Source organism: Fusarium proliferatum, assembly GCF_900067095.1.
Source record: "Fusarium proliferatum ET1 genome assembly, contig: FPRO_scaffold003, whole genome shotgun sequence".
In the NCBI taxonomy this organism is placed as follows: Eukaryota; Fungi; Ascomycota; class Sordariomycetes; order Hypocreales; family Nectriaceae; genus Fusarium; species Fusarium proliferatum.
Window position 1 is genome coordinate 929,929 of NW_022194792.1, and position 21,111 is coordinate 951,039.

At 49.1% G+C, this 21,111-nt stretch overlaps 10 protein-coding genes across 10 annotated transcripts; 5 read left to right on the forward strand and 5 right to left on the reverse strand.

Annotated features, from left to right (window-relative positions):
* Positions 1-75: 75 nt before the first annotated feature.
* Positions 76-1,113, forward strand: FPRO_06836 (uncharacterized protein; the record flags this gene model as incomplete). The annotated part of the gene is made up of 2 exons (XM_031228207.1): positions 76-597; positions 649-1,113. The coding sequence occupies 2 exons, from the start codon at positions 76-78 to the stop codon at positions 1,111-1,113; spliced, it is 987 nt and encodes a 328-aa protein (XP_031078566.1).
* Positions 1,114-1,635: 522 nt separating this feature from the next.
* Positions 1,636-3,392, reverse strand: FPRO_06835 (uncharacterized protein; the record flags this gene model as incomplete). The annotated part of the gene is made up of 4 exons (XM_031228208.1): positions 1,636-2,352; positions 2,404-2,539; positions 2,603-3,102; positions 3,150-3,392. The coding sequence occupies 4 exons, from the start codon at positions 3,390-3,392 to the stop codon at positions 1,636-1,638; spliced, it is 1,596 nt and encodes a 531-aa protein (XP_031078567.1).
* A 1,015-nt stretch (positions 3,393-4,407) lies between these two features.
* On the forward strand, positions 4,408-5,176 carry FPRO_06834 (uncharacterized protein; the record flags this gene model as incomplete). The annotated part of the gene is made up of 2 exons (XM_031228209.1): positions 4,408-4,635; positions 4,685-5,176. The coding sequence occupies 2 exons, from the start codon at positions 4,408-4,410 to the stop codon at positions 5,174-5,176; spliced, it is 720 nt and encodes a 239-aa protein (XP_031078568.1).
* A 288-nt stretch (positions 5,177-5,464) lies between these two features.
* On the reverse strand, positions 5,465-7,129 carry FPRO_06833 (uncharacterized protein; the record flags this gene model as incomplete). Its single annotated transcript, XM_031228210.1, has 2 exons — positions 5,465-6,745; positions 6,794-7,129. 2 exons carry the CDS (start codon positions 7,127-7,129, stop codon positions 5,465-5,467), a joined length of 1,617 nt encoding a protein of 538 aa, XP_031078569.1.
* A 374-nt stretch (positions 7,130-7,503) lies between these two features.
* FPRO_06832 (uncharacterized protein) lies at positions 7,504-9,188 on the forward strand (the record flags this gene model as incomplete). The annotated part of the gene is made up of 4 exons (XM_031228211.1): positions 7,504-8,141; positions 8,187-8,547; positions 8,597-8,856; positions 8,912-9,188. 4 exons carry the CDS (start codon positions 7,504-7,506, stop codon positions 9,186-9,188), a joined length of 1,536 nt encoding a protein of 511 aa, XP_031078570.1.
* A 465-nt stretch (positions 9,189-9,653) lies between these two features.
* Positions 9,654-10,528, forward strand: FPRO_06831 (uncharacterized protein; the record flags this gene model as incomplete). Its single annotated transcript, XM_031228212.1, has 3 exons — positions 9,654-9,753; positions 9,816-10,358; positions 10,413-10,528. 3 exons carry the CDS (start codon positions 9,654-9,656, stop codon positions 10,526-10,528), a joined length of 759 nt encoding a protein of 252 aa, XP_031078571.1.
* Positions 10,529-10,903: 375 nt separating this feature from the next.
* Positions 10,904-12,579, reverse strand: FPRO_06830 (uncharacterized protein; the record flags this gene model as incomplete). Its single annotated transcript, XM_031228213.1, has 5 exons — positions 10,904-11,323; positions 11,466-11,770; positions 11,915-12,359; positions 12,385-12,401; positions 12,516-12,579. 5 exons carry the CDS (start codon positions 12,577-12,579, stop codon positions 10,904-10,906), a joined length of 1,251 nt encoding a protein of 416 aa, XP_031078572.1.
* A 328-nt stretch (positions 12,580-12,907) lies between these two features.
* FPRO_06829 (uncharacterized protein) lies at positions 12,908-13,732 on the forward strand (the record flags this gene model as incomplete). The annotated part of the gene is made up of 1 exon (XM_031228214.1): positions 12,908-13,732. The coding sequence occupies one exon, from the start codon at positions 12,908-12,910 to the stop codon at positions 13,730-13,732; it is 825 nt and encodes a 274-aa protein (XP_031078573.1).
* A 320-nt stretch (positions 13,733-14,052) lies between these two features.
* Positions 14,053-16,034, reverse strand: FPRO_06828 (related to vesicular transport-associated repeat protein Tb-291; the record flags this gene model as incomplete). The annotated part of the gene is made up of 2 exons (XM_031228215.1): positions 14,053-14,206; positions 14,260-16,034. The coding sequence occupies 2 exons, from the start codon at positions 16,032-16,034 to the stop codon at positions 14,053-14,055; spliced, it is 1,929 nt and encodes a 642-aa protein (XP_031078574.1).
* Positions 16,035-17,950: 1,916 nt separating this feature from the next.
* Positions 17,951-19,768, reverse strand: FPRO_06827 (uncharacterized protein; the record flags this gene model as incomplete). Its single annotated transcript, XM_031228216.1, has 1 exon — positions 17,951-19,768. One exon carries the CDS (start codon positions 19,766-19,768, stop codon positions 17,951-17,953), a length of 1,818 nt encoding a protein of 605 aa, XP_031078575.1.
* Between the last annotated feature and the right edge of the window lie 1,343 nt (positions 19,769-21,111).

Consider the following 21,111-nt stretch of genomic DNA (forward strand, 5'->3'; position numbering starts at 1 on the left):
CAAACAATCACAGTTCAATTAGCGTTTCGCCTCTGATTCGTAAATCTCTTTGCTGACGCTTACTTCTTTTTAACCATGGGCAATTTTGACAAGCGATTCACCACTAGCGACGGCGACACTTATGCCTACGACTACATCCCCGCCAAGGACAACAAAGAAACATTTCTCTTCATCCACGGTTGCCCGTCTTCGCGCTACGACTGGCGATATCAATTCGAGGACCTTTCAGAAGCAGGATATGGGGTCATTGCCCCAGACTGTCTCGGCTATGGCGATTCCGACAAGCGTGCTGACCTTGAAGCTTATAATTTGAAGCGTCTCAGTGGGCATTTTATAGAACTGCTAGATCATGAGAAGATTGACAAAGTCATTGGTGTCTCACATGACTGGGGATCTATGGTAATGTCTAGAGTTGTCGTTTGGCATCCTGGGAGATTTTCCAAGCTGGTGTTCATGTCGGCCGGCTATACGGCGCCTGGAGTATTCTTTGACATTGATGGACTTAATGTCTGGAGTCAGAAGGAGCTTGGGTACATGCAGTTGGGCTACTGGTATTTCTTCAACTCATATGACGCCGAGCGAGTTATTCTCGATCATGTATGTGCTTGACCCAGTAACCTGTTGAACTAATTCACTGATTTGTTGTAGCTAGAGTCATTCTTCCACCTCGCATACGCCGACGACAATGCCCTATGGATAACAGGTCTTGCAGCCATCACCGGAACGCGAGAATGGCTGACCTCTGACAGGATATGCCCCCTCCCCCCATTTCTCACAGAACAAGACAAGACCCGCTGGCTCGAGATAAACAGACGAAAGGACACCGTCAAGGGTCTACTCAACTACTACCGTTCCCTCATGCGTGGAATCCAAGCAGGGGATGAGGATCCACTGACAGATGAGCAACGCACGCTCAAAGTTCCAGTTCTTGGTATCTGCGGCGGTGGAGATATGGTTACACGGGCGGATCAAATTGGGAGGGGTATCACACCATATGCAAGCAAGGGCTACAAAGAAGTGGTTCTCGAAGGAGCGGGACACTGGGTCATGCTTGAGAGACGCGCCGAAGTTACAAATGCCCTGCTGGAATTTGTTCAGGAGGAATCATCATGAACTGCTGGGTTACACTTCTGGTTACCATTGCATCATGTGAGTAAGCGGGAATTTACAAAAGTACCAAAATATCTTGGAAACCTGGCTTGCATGATCCTACATCAAGATCAGAAGTTTGAGGGATTAAGTTAGATTACAATATGCGTATGGGTCGCTGCATTCATCCTTTTCTGATGTTCTCTGCCAAGATTTTTATTCTGCTGCCTTGTGAAATGCGGGGTGAAGGATCAACGTCCGTGTGTTATCTATGCGGGGTATCACTATTGTAGGCGGGGAACAGCTCCTGGGGAAGTGAAATTAGGATCATGAAATATGCCATTGGAGGGGCTAACGCTTGACTAGGGAAGAGTAGTTCATCCTCTGAACCTCCGAGATGTTCTGGTTTTTTGGTCTATCGTATCTGGTCGTAACCTGCAATCGGACTTAACATTCCTGTCACTCATTGCTGTATCGAGACTTGATGGAGACTAATTTCTTACTGCAGTTTTCTCTACATACATGCCGAGATCTATCTATGCCATTTCAAGCATGGTTCCTCTTCTTCAACGTAATGAGGAATCGTCCACATGGCTCGTCGATGGTGACCTTTCGAACATTCTCCGGTCTCTTGTCCAATCTCTCAAAGTCATAATCCATAAGCAGATGCGTCAGCGTAAGCTTGAGCAAGTTGCTTGTGAAGAACCTTCCAGGGCAGGCTCCCCTCCCAAGCCCAAAGTTCAAGAAATCCGGTGAGATGTCCGTCATCTTAGGATGCTCCGGATCCTCCATTGATCGTCGGGGATTAAACCCGCCAGGGTATGTCCGCTCATCTCTCTGATAGGCCTTGATAGGTGCAGCAAGGATGGCACCCTGCGGCACATGGATGCCGTTGGAGAAAGTGAAGCCACCCTGCTTACCCACGGCTCGCTCAATGCCCGTCTCACCGATTGGGTTGTAGCGGATGCTCTCTCGGATGAGCGAGTCCATTAGCGTCAGCCTTTGGAAGAACTCATGTGAGAATGCATCGCCTTTGGCCATTTCCTGGCTTATCTCGGCACGCAAGTCGCTGATCATGGCTTCGTAGTCGCCTGCGGGGAGTGAGATGAGGTCATATACCAGATTGGTCATTGTGACTAGGTTAGTGTACGATTGGACAAAGTTTAGAACCATCATTCTGGCGACGATGACCATTGGTTCGTATTCTGATGGACCGTTGGGGTCCTTTTTGGCGGCCAGGATGATGGCACTCAGCATGTCATTCTGGGAAATATCAGCCGCTGTCAAAAATAAATGGTAGATCTTGAAACTTACGGGGAGATCTGGTTCAATTTCCTTTTCTTCGGCTGCATCAATAATGGCCATGCGCTCCTTCAACACGGGCGTCGCGTGCTTGGCAGCAGTCTCAATGCATCGCATCAGCGGGCGGCACATGTAAGGCAGCAGAAGCCTGTAGAACATCAGCATCCTATCACTGCAATCAACAAGAGATCAAGGTCTTGGGGCTGCTTACGGACGAAGAAATGGTGGGATGAAGCGGGCGTACAACGCTGACGCAAAGAATGTGGCGGCGTATTCAGCGGTAGCATCTCTGTACTCTTTATTGTCACACAAAGGCTGACCTGAGATAATACGGTTGGCAGATCTGCTGAGAATAGCACTGGCTGTATCCCACATATTGATCTGCACAACACCATGGGAGTCAAGCTTTGAGGCGATATTGTCATCCAGAGCAGCCTTCATCTCCTCATTGACCATGGGCATTTTATCCGCAACCTTTTGGTAGAGCTCTTTGTGGACAACATTCCTGTAGACGGTGTGAATGACTATATGAGGTCCAAGGGTAGTGTAGTCAGGTACAAGGGCTTGAAGGGTGTATCTCTTGAGGGAAATGTCATTCTCAGGTTGTTTGACGTATTCATTGAGGAGCTGCTTGGGCACCATGAGCATGAAGCCCGTGCTGCAGTGGGGGATTGGAACGAGCTGAATACCGCCATGGCCAGCTTCAATTATCTGGTCTTATAAGCTTTGGACCCAAAAAGGTAGAATGCATAGCGTACCTTGCGATGAGTCTCCTTGAAATACTCTCGCGACTTGAGGGCAACTTCATATGATGCCTTCATGAATGTACCGACACCTTTCTTATCACCAGCCCAGTTGAACTTTTGGTAGTCCTTGGAGAGTGCCGCTTGGAAAGCAGGCTGCATCAGGTGTAACAGCCATGCTGCAGTGGTACCAACGATTGTGTACAAAACAATGCGAGGCAGAAACGTCTGGGCGGCGGCAGCGAGATCAACAGCCATTGTGACAAAGCCTGAGAATGGAAAGAATGCTGAATTATCCCAAAGTGGAGGTCAAAGCTGCTTGTAAAGGTCTCGCTAAAGCGAAGAATGAGGTCAAGGGGAAAAGAACTTTGACTAGAGTAAAGACCACAATATCTTGTTAGTTTCTGCCCCACCTCGAGGATGCGACCGTCACCTTTTAGGATCCAACCCCAAGAATCTGAGTAGCCAATGGTTTCTATGAGAATCCTGCCGCCTAATGACGATCGATTTCGTTCTGCATGCAAAAGTCTTATTCAGGGTCGGATCGACTTCTTGGAAAACCTCGTCATGATTCAGAGTCTGCGGCAGGACTTCGCTTACATGACGAGGGTGGGCAACCTTTCTCGGAGGTATCCTTGTCACAAAGGGTCACTAATTGGTTGACATTCTTTTTGTGAGCTCACTGGGTAATGAAGTGTGTGTGATAACGTGGGAGGCTTGGGATACATCAGTTACATGCTCCTGTCGGGCCTGATGGGACCTACTGCTGGCTTTTGGTCAATGACGAAACACCTTGGCGAGAGGAGTTAGGTCGGAGTGGCCGTGGATCACTAAGAATTGACTGTCTGATACCCGAAGCCGACAGATGTCAGTGACAGGAGGAGGAAGTATCGGCGATTGTCCGCGTGAAAGCATGGCAGCCCATCCTAAGTTGTATTTCTCTTCTCTTCTCGTCCTTATGACGTTTATTTACCTGGTACCTTTCCTTTGACAACCTTTCCATCTGCTGATCACATTCTCGGCTTTTTTCAACATCAAATATGTCCAGGACGAATACCTTTTACAGCCTCGGTGTAATGCCCGCATTGATGGGGCTGGGGCATCTGGCTCCAGCCATAGGTGCTATACAGACTGCAACCGGGTCCTATCACTTTCCTGTGAGGCTTCTCGGACTTATTGGCACCATTTCAGCTGTTGTTGACTGCAAGTCATACTCTTTACCCTAATTAACTCCATCTCAAGGGTATCTTACTAATCATCCTCCTCTTCAGCCATGGACACATACAAAGACCTCTCGCCATCAAACCGGCCTGCCGAGTGGATATGGAACCTTTGGGTATATGGCCTCTGGTCCATTGTCCTCGTCTGTACTGCAACGTTGGACTTTCACACCATATATGACATATATCGTGTCCTACCTCTTGGTCTGGCTTGGGGAATCCCTTGCGTCCCGTTGTACTCGTTATCCAAAGGATGGATTCTAAGCAAGCCCAAAACTCTAGTAAGCTCAACGCTCATTCTATACACATTACATATCCTTACATTCTTAGCTCTTTGAAGCAAAGTCTTTGGTAGTCGCATTCTGTATGGCAAGTGTTTGTGCCGAAGCCAGTATGGCTTATTGCTGCCGACAGAAGGAGTACCAATGTGCAAGCAGAGATTTACGAGCAAGAAGCTTCTATCTCGCCGTCCTATACCAATTCTTCCGCGAGACATCATGCGACATCAGAGATATTCCGGAAGATACCAAAGAAGGCTTACAAACACTGCCTGTCAAGCTCGGCAAGCAGAACACGGTATTACTCTTGGCTACGGTTGGCGTTGTAGCCGAATCAATTCTGACTCATGGTATCAACATAACAACCGCAGGGACTATCGTCAAGGCTCCACTGATTGCTCGTGCGTTCTTACGAGTTGGGTTGACGATGGCAGCATATTGGAAAGTGTTAAGGTATCCAAGGCAGAATTCGTGGGCTTGGGGATCTATGTCGCTACTGGGGTTGACTCCGGTGCTTTTTGCACAAGCTGCTCTTCGTGACTGAAAGACGTCGAGAGGGAGATTCTGAAAGTCTTGAAAATTTGTCGGGGCATATGAAAATCGTGGTGCGAACAAGCTCGGAGTCTTGGAGATGCCCTTAGACCTAGATAGCATTTGAATAGAGTGAAATCTGACTACATCCCAATGCCTCACAATCTTCACCAAAGGAGATACCATGCTACATCGAGATCCTTCCATCGAACAAACAAAGTCACAAGCTTGACTAAGAAATATTGAATACAAACTATTCAATCTATCAATAGCCCCTTCCAGCTGAAATAAAAGATGTCGGTCAAAGTTTAGACTCTCTACTAGCACGGCCGAGCTGCTCAAGGTAATCCATCAGGTCTGTCCACATCTTTTGCGGTAACGAGTTGGAAAACCAAGTATTTCCTTCATAGTCCTTACCAACCACTACAAACACGCTCGATATGGCGGAGACAGTATTGTGTCCGGGATCAGAAGCTTGATAATACAGAGGATGTCCCCTCTTTCCCCTTCTAGACTCAGGGTGTACCTCCTGTTCTATCGCGGGGCTGAAGTCCAACTTCTCAGCAAGGTCTCCCTTGCTCCAATTCGACATGAACTGGGCAGCCATGTTGGTGCTCCCAAAGACGACAGGCATATTGCTCGTCTTCATAGACTCCACTGAGAGCGCTGTTGAGGCTTTCAGCTGTTCCTCTGTGGTCTGTGCTTGTATGGCCTGTCGCACTTGGAGAGCAAGTTTCCCAAGTGGTAGGTCCAAGATTTCGTTGGCACGGCAGAACACAAAGGCGTTTGTAGGAGAGTTCTGAACGTATGCTTTTTCTGGCAAGAAAACTGATCGGGCTCGACTTCGAGGGTCCACAGCCATGATCGTTGCCAGCTCTCGATTCGTACCCCGGCCTTGGTACTTGGCCAGCATGAGGCAAGAAAGAGCAGCGAAGACATCCCCCTCGCTGATGAATGGCTTATTGTCAGTTGCTTCCTCTTCCAGATGGCCTCTCGCTTGCAGCATCATTCTGCTAACTGTCTCTTTTGGGATACACAGAGTCCGCGACTGAATGTTGCCGGATCTCCACGATTCATACAAGCTTCGTAAGCCCCAGAGTTTGAAACGCCAGCCATCAAGAATCTTGTCCGCAAGAACATGTTGTTCCTTGGGCGGCGACTTGAGCATGTCGTCGAAAACATCTTTCCGGTATCCTGGCATTGGGATGACGGCTTCTGGCTTCCCAGCAAGGACCTGACTCCAACCCTCAAATATGGCAGACAACCCCATCAGGTCAGTTGTCACATGCGAAAACGTCAAGTTGACAAGAGTACCATCGGTGAAGGTTTGCACATGGAGACAGAATTGGGGTATGTCAGAATGAACAAAGTCGTCCATGTTGCGCGGCGTCTCTGGGCGGAGTCCAAGAGCACAGAATTCCTTCGGCCCCGTATAAGTAGAGATACTTCCAGTTGGCTTCGGTAGTCGTGAAGCCAGTGGATGTTCTGACATTGGGGTGTCAAACTCTTCTTGGGTGAAATAAACTGCCGGCCGTTCATCTGTAAATTTTCGAGGGACATGTATTTCGAGTCCACCGTCTGACTGTATGCAGGTCAATATCAATCAATTTAGGGGACCATGAAACCATACCCTTTGCCGAAATCTTCCACCTAATCTCCGCCATCCGTCCATTCCGAAGAGCTTTGACAGAGCATTGTTCAATTTATGGGGGTTCAATATGTCTTCAAACTGCAAAGTCCATACCAGCACGATTCCCCGGGCCGCCGCAGTATCGTCGAACAAGTGCACCGGAATGATGTCATCTGACTCGACAGCGTCTGGGAGAGGGCGTTGCTCTTCCTTCTTGAAGAAGGGTAGGTAATTGAGCAAGGCCGCCATTGCCCTTGAGATTACAGACTTTGCAAATTGCTGCAACGACTGCCATGATGCGGGGGAAATCTGTTGGTCTGTACGAGTTGCCGCCATGTTAACAAGCGAGGTGCCAAGCTTAATGGATGGCAAGGTAGCATGCAGAGGATTACATTCCCTGTTTCCTCTGTGGTGCGGGGTTCTCAGTGCCCCCCTCGTTCTGCCCTGGCGCCTGGCAAGGCAGCAGTTTAACTAAGGATGAGCTAATCTTTTCAAAGGATAGAGTTCCTAAGGCTAGGTGATGTGAATGGCCGACCAGTTGAAGGGGACGGTGGAATTGGTTAAGCGCAGTTCACGCAGCTCAATGCGTAGCATGAGTTTACATGGGGCCAGGCAGACACCTGCCTTGCTTTGCGATATCGAGAGACATGAGGCGATTTACTGCCCTGTGAATAGTGTCAGAAATAATTGCAGTGAATAGAGGTCTCGCCATGTTTGCCCGTATTCTCTTATTCACGGCCCTGCTTATTATGCCTCTGGCTTACTTCTTATCTCATCAGGCCTCAACACAACATGCGCCCTACGTCCAAGGAAGAAACAAAACCGTGCTTTTCCTCACAAACAGCGAGCATGGTTTATCCAATGTGCATCTTGCAACGGCATCAGCCATCTTAGAGAATTATCCAGATATAGAAGTTCACTTTGCTTCATTTCCGACTATTGAGCAAAAGTTGGAACGAATCACATCATTCGCCAAGATTAAATCCCCTCACGCGAAAACCATTGTTTTTCACAATCTCACAGGTCTGACATTTGTGCAGGCAATCGCCAGAGAAGGTCGAAGTTTCATATCCCCTCCCGGATGGAGAGGTATCGGTACTTTGGCCAAGCACATACAGCTCTGGATATCACCATGGACGTTTGAAGATCATGTGCACTTGTACAAAGAAATTGGTGGCATTATCGATGAGGTTGACCCGGCTATCATTGTGCTCGACAGTTGGTTCCGGCCAGCTATAGATGCCACGCGAAAGAGGAATAGGCAGCATGCCTTCGTCACACCGAATACTCTTATAGACCATTTCTTGGGCATTCAGCCGCTCTGGGCTAGATTCTGGAAATACCCTGCGTAAGTCATTTCATCCAAGAAATCCACTGACACTAATAGCAATAGCCCATCATCAGGTTTTCCCTTCCCAGTCCTTTTACTCAAGCTGCCTGAGAACGTATACATGAATGTTCGTTATACCTACAGCGCAATGTTTACTCCAGATTCGTCAGCAAAGAAAGCTCAACTTCAATCAATTGGACTGGGAGAACCAATGAATTTATTTGGAATACACCGACCGGGCGTTCCATGGATCACTCAAAACACACAGGGCGCCATGATCCCAGTAGAGGTTCTTCCGCCCAACGTCACATGTACTGGGCCAATCATTCTGTCAGGGCCACCAGCTGATCGACAGGATCCAGAAACTGCAACCTGGCTCAAGAAAGCTCCCACAGTGCTCATTAATCTCGGCAGTAATCTTGCTGTGGGTCTTCAGAAGCACAAGAATTGCACGTGTAGCTAATGCTTGGCAGTATGACGAAGGTCGTGCTGAAGTCATGGCGATCGCCATAGCAGCCTTATTATCATCTACTGACTACCAGGTCTTGTGGAAATTCAACAAGCTGGGAGACTTCTCTGATGATTTCTTGGTGCACTTGAAGCCCTACCTCGATAACGAGCGACTAAGAATGCCAAGTTGGCTCGTAGCAGACCCGTCCTCACTTCTCGATACTGGAAACATCGTTACTTCAGTGCACCATGGCGGTTCAAACTGCTATCATGAAGCACTTGCGTAAGTAAATGCTCAAGGCCACTCGGCAGATAACCACTGACCATTATTAATTAAGTGCCGGTGTGACACAAGTTATCCTTCCCTTGTGGGCCGACCTTTATAACTATGCTGCTCTAGCTGAGACAAGAGGCATTGGGGTCTGGGGATGTAAGGATTCAACGCCCGACTGGACGAGCAAGTGCTTATTGGATTCTTTCATGAAAGGAATAGATGGTTGTGGCGAGAGTTTCTTACAGCGACGGGCAAAATGGCTGGGTGATAGGATTAAAGCAGGGAAGAAGGGGCGTGATGTAGCAGCTGATGAGATTGCCAAACTGGCATACATGAAGTGAGGGTCTCGGTAGAACTTCTGCAAGGCAAAAGAAATCCCATGGTACTCGGTTCTGGTCCCAGATTTTCAGCTAAGCTGAATCTACTCGATAAAAGGTTTTTCATGGGCGTGTTGTTCCAGGGTCGCTGTGCTGTGATCATAGAACTGAGTATCTCATGACTGACCCCAGTTCAATCTTATTATATAAAATGCATGCGCCCCAAGCAAGACGCTAAGGGAGTAAAGCGGCCCGCTAGACTCACTAATTCCCCTGTAAGGAATACGCCCGTTATACGCTTACCGCTAGTAATACGCCCCAAATACGCAATACGCAACCCAATAACGCCGGGCGTATTCTTTCGACAGGACTATAAGCAAAACAGAAAATACAGCAGTAATAAAAGAGGGAAAAAGCGTTAAATATGTGTCTCTTTCCCAAATTCTAGAAAATCAATTACTTTCAACCCCAACAGAATTGTTTTGCATAATGAAAGCGTTTCTTTTTCCTTCGGCGTTCCTCGCAATCGTGGCCTCTGCGCTGCCAGATCCGAAGGGTCATGAGTTTCGCGCCGCAGGACCCTACGACAGTAAATCTTCCATATCAAACTGGACCAGCCAGCCAAAATGCTAACGTTGTGTCTCATTACAGGTAGATCACCGTGCCCAGGCCTCAACGCTCTCGCTAACCACGGCTACCTTCCACGCGATGGCGCAAACCTCGATTACGACATGATCAATCATGCAGCCCAGGGCGCTTATAATTTCGAAGACGGATTTTACATCGATGCCGTCAACATGGTATTTCAGCTGAATATCTCGACCACAAACCAACCCAGCAAAACCTTCCATCTCCGAGACCTAGCTCGGCATGATCAGATCGAGGTCGATGGCTCTCTCACTCGAAACGACATCTTCTTCGGCGATGACTTGCACTTCGATGCTACTGTCTTTGATCCCGTCGCACGCGATCTTGGACTTGATAAGATCAGTCGTAAAGATAAATATGTCACTGTCGAGACAGCAGCCAAAGCAACGAAACATCGACTCGACCTTGCCAAATGCGTCAATCCGGAGTTTAATGCTTCCGTGCATCAGCACCAGACCGAATATGGCACTACTGCGCTCTATCTTTTGACTGTATGGGATGAACAACAGAAGGCAGCACCAAAGCATTGGGTTAAAGCATTACTTGGTAAGGCCGCTCTCTATCACTTGAGGCTTGATTTCATAAGCTAACGAATTTTAGGCGAGGACAGGATCGCTTACAGAGAAGGATATGACAAAGGCAAATCGGTCAAGACGAATAAGCAAGTTGGTGCTATGACTCAAGCTGTTCGAGCAGTGGTTGGGTGGAAGCCGTAGTTAAGCATCTAGTCACAGACTTAAGACTGTGACGAGGAAGTTGGATCGCCCTTTGGATACAATGATAATCTTTTTTATACGTTCTCAAGAGAGACTTTCTTCCGCGTTGTAAAAAGATCCAACACACCTACTCGTCATTGAGGAGTAGCATCCATAAAAGGACCGTTCTGCTACCTTGCCTTTAACTCGGCAACATGCATCGATGGAAGACACAGTTTGGACCTCAGTCAGGTACTATCACTAACTATAAAATCTCCTCAGTGCGTACAGTGGTCGGTGGGTTCTTACTGTAGGGCCTACAGGGCAAGCATGTATAAGTCAGGTTGAGGTCTCGTTTCATTTATTCATGCCTTCAGCATCCCAGAAGAATATGCCTCATGATACTGGCAGTGTGCTGGTTCTATGCATCGCATGGTAGTAAGGTGTTTTCGGCCGCCAGCATAAGCAATGGGGATAATGTCGAGCCATCGGACCAGCCAAAGCCATAGCGCCTATGGCAACGATCCAGCTCGCAGCCGTGAAGCCATCCCCCATCCTATCGAACTGAACTGTATAGTAAATACCCAAAACACCACTTCCGATAACGACGAGCACCATGATAGAACACATAATATAGCATGGCCTGAACCTGGGGGGTCTTTCTGTGGGCACATCGGCGATTTCAAGAGGGCTGGGAGGCCGTTGAACTGGTGCTCTGACCGATGGAGGAAAAATGAACATACGACGCGAAAGTCGGTCTCTGTTGAGAGACCTTCCTGTTTGAAGGCTATCGTTATTGGAGCCATCGGCCTGTGGCTGTGTGTTTCGTATATCTTCTAGTTACTGTAAGTAATGAGATTGAAAGAGTGTGTTGCTTCCTACCAAATTCCGACATCCATAACTGCAATACATTGGCAATCTTCTGATATCCGGCATCATGAACGGAGTTGAAGCGTACCATGTCTTCATGACTGGTATTGATGGGAATAGGTTCATCCCCTGGTAACGTCGCTGACTCTTTTGAAATGGTGAGTCCAATCTTGCCAGCCAGCGTCTCCTCAAAGAAAGACTGCGTAACGATCGGCCTGTCCCTGTCCCGCTGGTCTTTTATCAAAGCTTTGAATCTCTCTTGGGTGACCTCAGGTAACATTGAATATGAGTCAAGGTCAGATAGGTGATAATCCTTTGGGATGGCTGAAATCCCAAGTAATGAAGTCAAAATACTCGCCCAACCAAACGTCTGTAAACCTTTATGGGGAGTACCTATAAACATGATTGCTTTCAGACTCATATATACACCTTAGAGGTGGCTGTTGGCATTATCGTATGACATTAGAACAGCCCTCTTGCAGATTATACCACCCAGACTATGCGCGACCAAGATCAAAGGTCGTGATGATGCATTACCCGCGATTCGCTCCATCGTCAAGTGAATCAGAAGATTATTTGCGGCGCGATCAGCGGGACTTTGGCCAGTTCTCGGTGAGTTTGACAACACATCCCCATTATATCCATACGTGAGAATGCGGACTTTGCCAAGCAGTGCAGGTAGAAGCGTCTTTGGCCAAGGCTCAGACTCCCCTTCCGCTGTCCATGTCCCCACGCGATCTCCCATTAAGCCATGGACAAAACATATGTCGGCGACAGCGCTCGGGTCATCGTGGAGAGTTATAATGCCCTCCGAGGGGGCTTGCGTAGTGGACGATGACGTCGCAGGAATATTCCCGATACCTAGAGGAGGAGTTGAGGTGTCGGTAATGTGTGGTAGCTGCGCAGCCTGATGTGGTGGCGATGGAGTTCGCGTCGCGCGTGTAGAAGGGCCCCATCGTTCGGGATTGAATGTGTACAAAACCTTGAGAAACAAGTTGCAGACGCACTTTTGTCTTGAAAATATCTATTTGATGGAAAGATGGAAAGGTCGATGAGGGGAAACGTCATCTTTCAGCCTCAGGAAATGTCTGAGCTGAAGCCTCAAGTTCGGTTATAGCCAATCGTGTACCAGGCTTACCCGCCGAGGCAGAATCTCCTTTCGTAGGTATACGATAAGTTAGAACAGACGCTGGAATATTCATAAGATGGTCGTGGTTCAATTCATCGTAGATTATCCAAACTCATTGTAAGACGATCCCATGCCACTCCGCATTTTTGCGAAATGGCAGCCATGAAAGAACTGGTCTCTGTCTCCGTGCCTAGAATGAACAACACGCATCGAAGCGCAAAACAATATGCACGGCGATAAGAGATCATCGCTCTGCATTTTCCTTCATATCGCCAGACTCAATGACGTAGAGTGACGTCTTCAGTACGTGCTCATGACGCCCGTACCTCTGACGATATTACCACTCGACTTCGACTTGCCTTCACATGTACCAGATCAGACCTCACTACAACACCATCATCATGCCAAAAACAGCCGTCGTCAGCGGCGGAGCCCATGGTATTGGCCGTACCCTTGCACGTTATTTTCTCGAAAAGCAGTACCGTGTATTTATCCTCGACATAGACGAGCAGGAACTCACTCACACAACACGCACGCATCTCAAGTCCTACTATGACTCCAAAGCCGTTGATTCGGCCATCTGCGATTTGCGCAACACAGATGAGATCTACGATAAGATTCAGCAAGCAGCAAAGTTTCTAGATGGCCATATTGATGTTGTCATCAACAATGGCGGTATTGCGTCACCGCACTGGAAAGACGGCAAGACGATGGTTGATCGAGAGACGTTGAAGGAGTGGCAAGCGTACATCGAGACGAACCTCACAGCGCCGTTCGTGGTGTCGCAGGCTTGTATCCCGTTTATGAAGAATGAGAAGGATACCAGGCCTGTGACGGATGATAGCCACAGCACTGCTGGGCCTTGCATCATCAACATAGGATCATTTCGCGCAAAGCAGAGTGATCCAAACCAAGAGGGTTATGCGTCTGCAAAGGCTGGTCTGTTGGGTCTCACGCATAGTATGGCTGTGAGTCTGCAACCCTTTGGGATCAGGGTGAATCTGGTGGCGCCAGGTCGAATCAAGGCTGATCATGAGTCAAAAGAAGGTGATGAGAACGGCGTTGAGTGGGCGCACTTGAACGAGGATAAGGATGTGGAGGATCATCTTACGAATAGAGCTGGAAGACCGTTGGATATTGCTGAGGCTGTTGAGTATATGGTCAACGCTGGCTTTGTGACAGGTCAGGACCTGATCGTCGACGGAGGCGCAGTTATGATCAAGTAGTTCAAGTACATCCAATATTCACCAAGTCACAGGCACGAGAAACCAAAGTGTTCGTAATCATTCATATTCATATTATACTCATACAGAGCATTAGCGTTAAAGTATTTCTTTGAGTGGAGTTGCGACTGTTTCATCAGTCAGGGTATAAAGTAGGCTTCTTCCAAAGCCGCATTAGTCGGTTTGAACCGTTCAGGAAATCTTTCATCCTGCAAGTTCATGTTCAGGTTTGTGAGTGGAGATTGTTGTGTCATAGATCAAAAAAGAACCGCTTTGATCATCCCGGTAAAAACGAACGCCTCATGTACTGTTTGTTCCTCGCTTTAGTCGACACCGCTGTCGGAGTCGTCAACAACAGCCGGCTTCGGCTTGGTCTCTGTAGCTGGAGCTGTAGCTAGTCTCAGGGGGCCCAGGGCGGGGCCGAGTCGTGCTCCTGGGGCGGGCCACTTGTTGGGGCCGAGAATTTGAGGCTTGTTTCTGTGATGGTGTTAGTACAACATGGTAGAGATGGTTGGGGACTGGGGACGTACGCTTGCTCCTCGACGGCAGCATCCTTCTTCTTTTGCTCTTCCTTTTGTTGTTTGCGGAGAGCACGACGAGCATCCTTTTCCTTGCGCTCAGCAGCGCGCTTCTCCTTCTCCTCGATACGCTTCTTGGCCTCGGCGAGCTTTCGCTCCTTCTCCTGGACATCAGCGCGTCTCTTCTCTTCAGCCTTGCGCTTCTCCTCCAGACGCTTCTTCTCTTCAAGCTTTCGCTCTTCCTCGATGCGTCGCTCCTCTTCGAGACGCTTCTCCTCCTCGATCCTCTTCTTCTCCTCGAGTCTCTCGCGCTCCTTCTCCTTCTCGCGCTCCTCAGCGGCCTTTCGTCGACTCTCGGCCTTGAGCTTCTTCTCTGCCAGGCGGCGCTTCTCTTCGACCAACTTCTTCTTCTCCTCAAGCTTACGCTTCTCCTCAGCGCGTTTCTTCTCTTCGGCACGTCGCCTATCCTCGGCTCTCTTCTTCTCTTCAAGCTTCTTCTGCTCTTCAAGTCGCTCTCTCTCACGCTCCTTCTCCATCTCCTCAATCCTCTTCTTCTCTTCGGCCTTTCGCTTCTCCTCTAAGCGGATGCGTTCGCGCTCATTCTCCTTCTCGCGTTCACGCTCTCTCTGTCGTTCCTCTTCTCTCTCGCGCTCCTTCTCATGCATCCTCAACTTCTCCTTCTCAGGATCTGAACCTGGACTTGGGCTCTTGATCTTCATTGAGGCTCGGGCTGATTCGTAGTCCTTGTACCGGTCCCTTCGATTGTCGTTGTCAAGTTGGCTGAGATGTCGGCTATGGCGTCGCTCTCTTGCGCGTTCAGGGTCAACACTTCTGGTGTATGACCTCTCCTTCTCGCCGCGGTCAGAGTCACTGTTCTTGGGGGTAGCTGCCTTGCGCTCGTTGTGTAGTCGTCGGCGCTCTGCTCTCCGAGCCTCCCGATCCTCATCACGATGTTTGCTTTCTTCAGGAGCGCGAGGAGTGTGACTATATGAGGCTCGTGAGTGCTCACGACTACTCTTGTGTCGTCTCTCACCGTCCACGCGACTAGATCTCCTCTCGCGTTCGGCATACTCAGGGTCGCGATGTCTGATAGAGGCAGAGGTAGAGTGTCTCTTGTCAAGAGTAGGTCGTTCTCTCATAGATCTGCGCTTCTCCCTCTCCCTCTCCCGTTCCTTGTCCTCTTCATCACTTCGTCCAAGGAACCTCCGTGAGAGGCGGCGAGACTCCTTCTCATCGCTTCTCTCTTCTCTCTCCTCACCTTCGCGTCGCTTGTGTCGTCTGTGTCGCGTGCTTGGGCTACCTGCTCGGCTTCTGTCACGAGTATGGCGGTCCTTCTCAGTGCGACCACGGTCTTCATGTTCTCTGTGTCGACGACGACGTTCTGATCTTCTCGCCTCCCGCTCCTCGGGTGTCTCGGTTTCAGACCGATGACGCCTCACCCTTCGGTCAGGACGTAGAGTCGGTTCATCCGCCGCCTCCGGGCTGACCTTATCCCTGTTGAGCCATTGTCGCCACGACGACTGACGCTTCTCCTGGACAGGCCTCTCAACAACAGGCCTGCCCAAAGTCGGTCTACCCAGCGTGGGTCTGTTGACCACCAAGCCGGGATCGTCTACCTTGTAGGCAGGAGGGGGCTCAATGAAATCGACAGTGTTCTGAGAAGTGTCACTGTCAGACTCGTCATCAGTGAAGACCTCCCAGTCAGAGACGTCACGGACGACGGGCACGGGAGCGGGAGCTTTGGTGGCAGAAATCCCTGGACCTTTGACACGACTCTGATGGGCCATAGCAGTCTGTGAGACGATGTGTTAGAGAATCATTGATGAATGATACGATCATGAGTGGGGGTTTATTATTACCTAGCCAACCCAACCCAAGAGACGTAAATAGTGCAGTGCAGAGTTGAAAGATTTCAAGGGGGCTGGCGGGCGCGATGCCTGCTAGAAGGGATAGTTAAGGAAGATTTGGTCACTGACGCGACACGATAAGGCCCGGAAATTACTCTTCAGCCACGTGGGGCGTCTTGTTCAAGGGTCTATGTAAATAAAGCGTCACCACTAATTTCTCGGCGTTCCAACGGCCTGTGCGCTATGTTTGGTCTGTTTTGTGTGTTTTTGTTTGTTTTTGTTGACCAAGAGACATGAGACGTCTCGAGATCAGATTCTTTCAGTTTTCCCAACTCAACCTGGACGATGCTGAGTTAAGAACAATGTTGTTTTGAGAAGAGCGGTGAGCATTGACAAGTCATGGGATGTGCCTGGATGGGTCATGAGGTTTGACTGGAGGGGGATGTGGCTGGTGATATCAGAGAGAGAGGGTGTGTGGCTGGGGAGATTGCGCAATTTAAACTGTCTAACGTGAACAATCCTCGTGTAATTCTCGTGTCTTTGCCTGATATCTGAGAGAGAAAAGAGGCGAAAACTGAGAAACTGAAACACAGACTCTTATACCACTCGAGAAAAGACTCGCCAAACTTGTTGAGTGACTCATACTGGAGTCATGCGCTGGTCAAGTTTTGGATCATGTACGTGTCAAGCCACATCGCCATCTGCCATAGGCTGCTAGATCTGTGCTAAACCTGGCGGTGGAGTCAACGGTAACGGACGGGTTAGATCCCGTTTAGCTCCGAGCCGAGGTGAGTCTAAATAATCCCTCACCAAATCATTGACGACAGCTGTTTCAGATTGCTGCTTTGTTGTTCATGCCTCTAAGTAAATAACACAATATTATGACTCTGAACGAGACACATCCGCAAGAGGGGGGACTCAGTTGGAAGGGGGGGAAGTTTGAGGACGCCAAAGTTGGAGGATAGGTAGGTAGCAGAGTAACATGCATAAGACAAATTCTGCAGCATCAACTCAATGAAACAAGGCAAATGAATGGTTCGACATATGCATGATTGAGACTCGTGACAACTTGCAGCGTCTCTGTTGATCAGTGGTCGCATGAACCGTCTGTCTTTATTGGTGAACGCCAACTTTAACTTCCAGAAGTGAGCACCCGTTAATGCCGTGCATATGCAAGCTTGCACAGACTTATCCACAGCGGGTGCTTAGACGAATCTTTGGGAGACAGACATGGACATGCGCGCGAGGATTGATCGAGTTCCAGTGGCTTGTTGCAATCATTCCAAAAGGAAAACAATTCTTCCAGACCTGGGAATCGAACATGAGAGCATTGGGTAAGCGAGATCTGGAACATGTTTTTCTGCTTGACAATTTGGTTGGTGTCACATTTGAACAGGAGCTAGTTCAAAAACCAAGCAAACATCAGATTGATCGTGAACCTCTGAATCACAACATTCTGTGATGATCTCTCTGTAAACTGCACTTTTCGAGTAGGAACCTAATATTCCTTGGCACAAGCGACGGGTCTTTATGCTATTAAATCGACGCTGCAAATGTGTAACTACAAAACCTATCTCTCTGCAGGGTAGCTTCGCCAGTAAATAAACGCGTCGCGTCGCGCTAGCGTCCGCCTCTGAACTAGGGCCTGAGCCGACTTGCAGAGTCCATCACGCTGTTCAGATGCTCAATTCATATCGGCTTTGGAATTTTATGATAATGAAATCGGGTTCTGTGCCCGTTCAATTGCTATATACTCTTCATTGCTCGACATCGAGGTGAGTAAATAAATGATAATAATTACAAGAAAAGTTTAATCGCGTCACGTCGCGTCGCGATTTGGTTACAGCCAATGCTCTTTACTGAATATAGCGACGAACACGGCTGTTGGAGCCAATGCACTGGGAGTAGTAGTCGTTCATCTTCTTGCAAGAAGTGCCAGAGGGGCATGTGGTAGCACCAGTCCAGTTCTTACCTCCGCATTGACCGTACATCTGAGCGGTGGAGGAACCAGCGGAAGAGGAGGAGTCGGTGGCAGCCGCAGAGGTCTCTTCCTCGTCACAGTCTCCGGTGGCAACTGGCTTCACCTCAGCCTTGGGCTCCTCATCACAATCGTCGCTAGACGAGGATATCTGCTTGGAAGGAGTCGCAGGCGCAGTGGGCTTCTGCTCTGTCTCTGAAGAGGTATCAGCTGCAGCCTCAATCTCATCGTCGCAGTCGCCAGTAGTGACGGGCTTCTCCTCAGTCTTGGAAGGGGTAGCGTCCGTTTCCTCCTCGCAGTCGTCAGAAGCGATGGGCTTGACCTCTGCATTCGCAACAGGCTCGTTCTCGGTCTCCTCGGGGCAATCGGGAAGGGCCTCTTGCTCGTTGACAGCCTCAGGAGTTGTCTCAGGAGCAGTCTCGGGGGTGCTCTCTGGAGTAGTCTCAGGTGTAGCGGGAGTAGTCTCGGTAGCCTCATTGCCAGACTCGGGGCTCTGAGATGGGGCGGATTCAGAGCCAGAGCCAGAGCCAGATCCGGAGTTGGAGCCGGAACCAACGTTGGCGGGTCCGACGCTACCGAGGACAAGAGCAGTGACTTCGCTGGCAGAGACGGGGGTGACGATGTTGTCCTTGTTCTTAGCGACGGCGTTGAGTCCGCTCTCACCCTTCAGAGAGGGAAGATCACCGCTGCTGGTAGCAGAGTTGGGCACGCAAGCACGGCCAAGAGCGGACTGACAAGCAGAGGCACCGCTCTCATCAGCGACGAACAGAGTGCTGACGGAAGCAGCCTCCTTAGTGATAGGAGTATCGACACCATCAAAGACGTTGCCCTCAATGATGGCGTTGGCTCCCTGGTAGGCATCAAAGGCATGACCCTTCATGTTCTGGAAATAGTTGTTGGTAGCGTGGAAGTAACCGTTGGTACCAGGCTCACCAAGCTTGGGAGCTCGACCAGCGACGTCGTGGAAGTGGTTGCGATCGAGAGTGACCTGGTCACCCTCACCGTAGAACATCATGGTCCAGTAGTGGTTGCCGTTGCAAGAAGCAGAAGTGTCGGTGACACCGTCGAATTCGGAGTTGGAGATGGTGAGGCGGGAGCCGTCGTAGTGGGAGACGATGAACATGCGGCCAACCTTGGAGAACTTGCAGTGATCGATCCAAACACCATCGTTAAGACCCTTGAGCTCGAGAGCGTCGCCACCCCACACAACACCGGGGTTGATGTCGGTGAACTCAATGCCCTGGACAATGACGTTCTTGGATCCCTTCTTGATTGAGAGACCCTTGCCCTTGAGAACAGCCTTTCCGTTACCGATGATACTCTTGTTGCTACCAACGGGAAGGGGCTCAGGACCAGCAGCGTCGTAGGTGATGGAGCTAACAGCGACATTGTCATCACCGCCGCAAGAAAGATCACCGAGGTAAAGCTGACCGCCGTTGCTGGCACTGCAGCTCTTGCGATCACAACCAGCACCAGTCTTGACATCTCCAGTAAAGTCAAACTCCTTGTCGAGGTAGATAACACGAGGAGTGTCATCAGCAAGGAGCGTAGCGAGCTCCTCAGCAGAAGAAGGCGTAACAGCCTCTCCCTCACCACCAGTCACACCAGCGGCAAAACCGTAAGCCTTGCCCGAAACACTCTGAGCAGAAGCCGTGGCTGCAGCAGCCAAGATGGCAGCGATACTTTGCAGACGCATATTGAATAGAGAAATGAATGACAAGCCGTGAAAAAGTATAAACGAATGACTTAGGCCGGCCTAAGATGTAACGAATGAATGAGAGCTGAATGAAGGAAAGTAAAGAGCAGTACCAAAGAAGTGAGAGAAAGTCATGTTAGTTGACGATGTTGGGACCCTTTTAGATGTCTCGTCGTTGAAAACGTGCTAGGCTGAGATGGTATGTTGAGCCGATTGTCCGACGCGAAGTGTCTCATGCCCATGTTGAGTGACCCAAACGGCTGGCGCCAAGATGATCTTGAAACGGAGACGGAAAAATTATGCTTATTGCCCAAGCTTATTTGGGAAGACGTTTAGTTTCGAGGTTCGTGTTTTATTCGTGGAAAAGGCTATATAAACACTGATGGAACAATTGACAGTTGCCTTCATTTCATCACTAGAGCGTGGCCACCAAACTGAACAAAATGTGTTGGAGAGACGGTTGGACTGAATGCTGCTCTATCGATGACTTCGGATCTGGAGCGAGAATACGCGCTTCTTGGCCGTTTTTGAGTCCCATTGGCTCACTTACGTTGTTCAACTCCGCGAAACCCTAGCGTGATTGTGGACCTGTTTGTGCCAAGGATTCTAGTTGTATCAGGTGTATGGCACAGCAATTTCTGGCCTGAATTGCGGATCATGTTTCTGCAAGTCGAGATGAATTTGCCGCTTACTAGGGAGTTAGGCGAGCCAATATCGTCTGCCTTGTTTCAATGATGAACAATTTCAAGGCTGACAGGCATTTATTAATGTGACAATAAATAGCTTGCAGGCTACATGTTCGATGTGACGTGCTGATACGATCGGCAATCCTATTCATCACTTCGGCAAGATTTTCATCTTGAGCCATAAGGCTACGATAATTGCAAGGATATAACGAACCAAATGATACTTCTTTGATCTAATGAAAATGATTATTCGAAACGACTTGATCATACATTATTATGCATGCCTGAACGCGATGGGAAAGTTGTGTTTCAGCGATGACCCATAGAGTCTGTCATGAAGTCATGTAAAACAAACATATAGAAACTCGATAAGGCCGGCGGTCTCACAGGTGTTCAACCTGGAACTGAATCTGAGCAGGCAAGTGATTCCATTACAGAGTTCAACTCCGTTATTGCTTCCTTGTCTTTTGGGATTGTGGTTATCTGTGAGTGCACCAAGATGCGTACTTGCGATGATAAGCTCATTGCGCCAAAGCAAGCTGGAAAATGAGGTTAAGATGCCTTTCAATGTCTGCGACGAGAATGAAGTGAGGCTGATGTCTAAGTTGTGAGCTAGGAGTGTTGTTTGCAGTTGAGACTTGTGGCTTATTAGAGCTT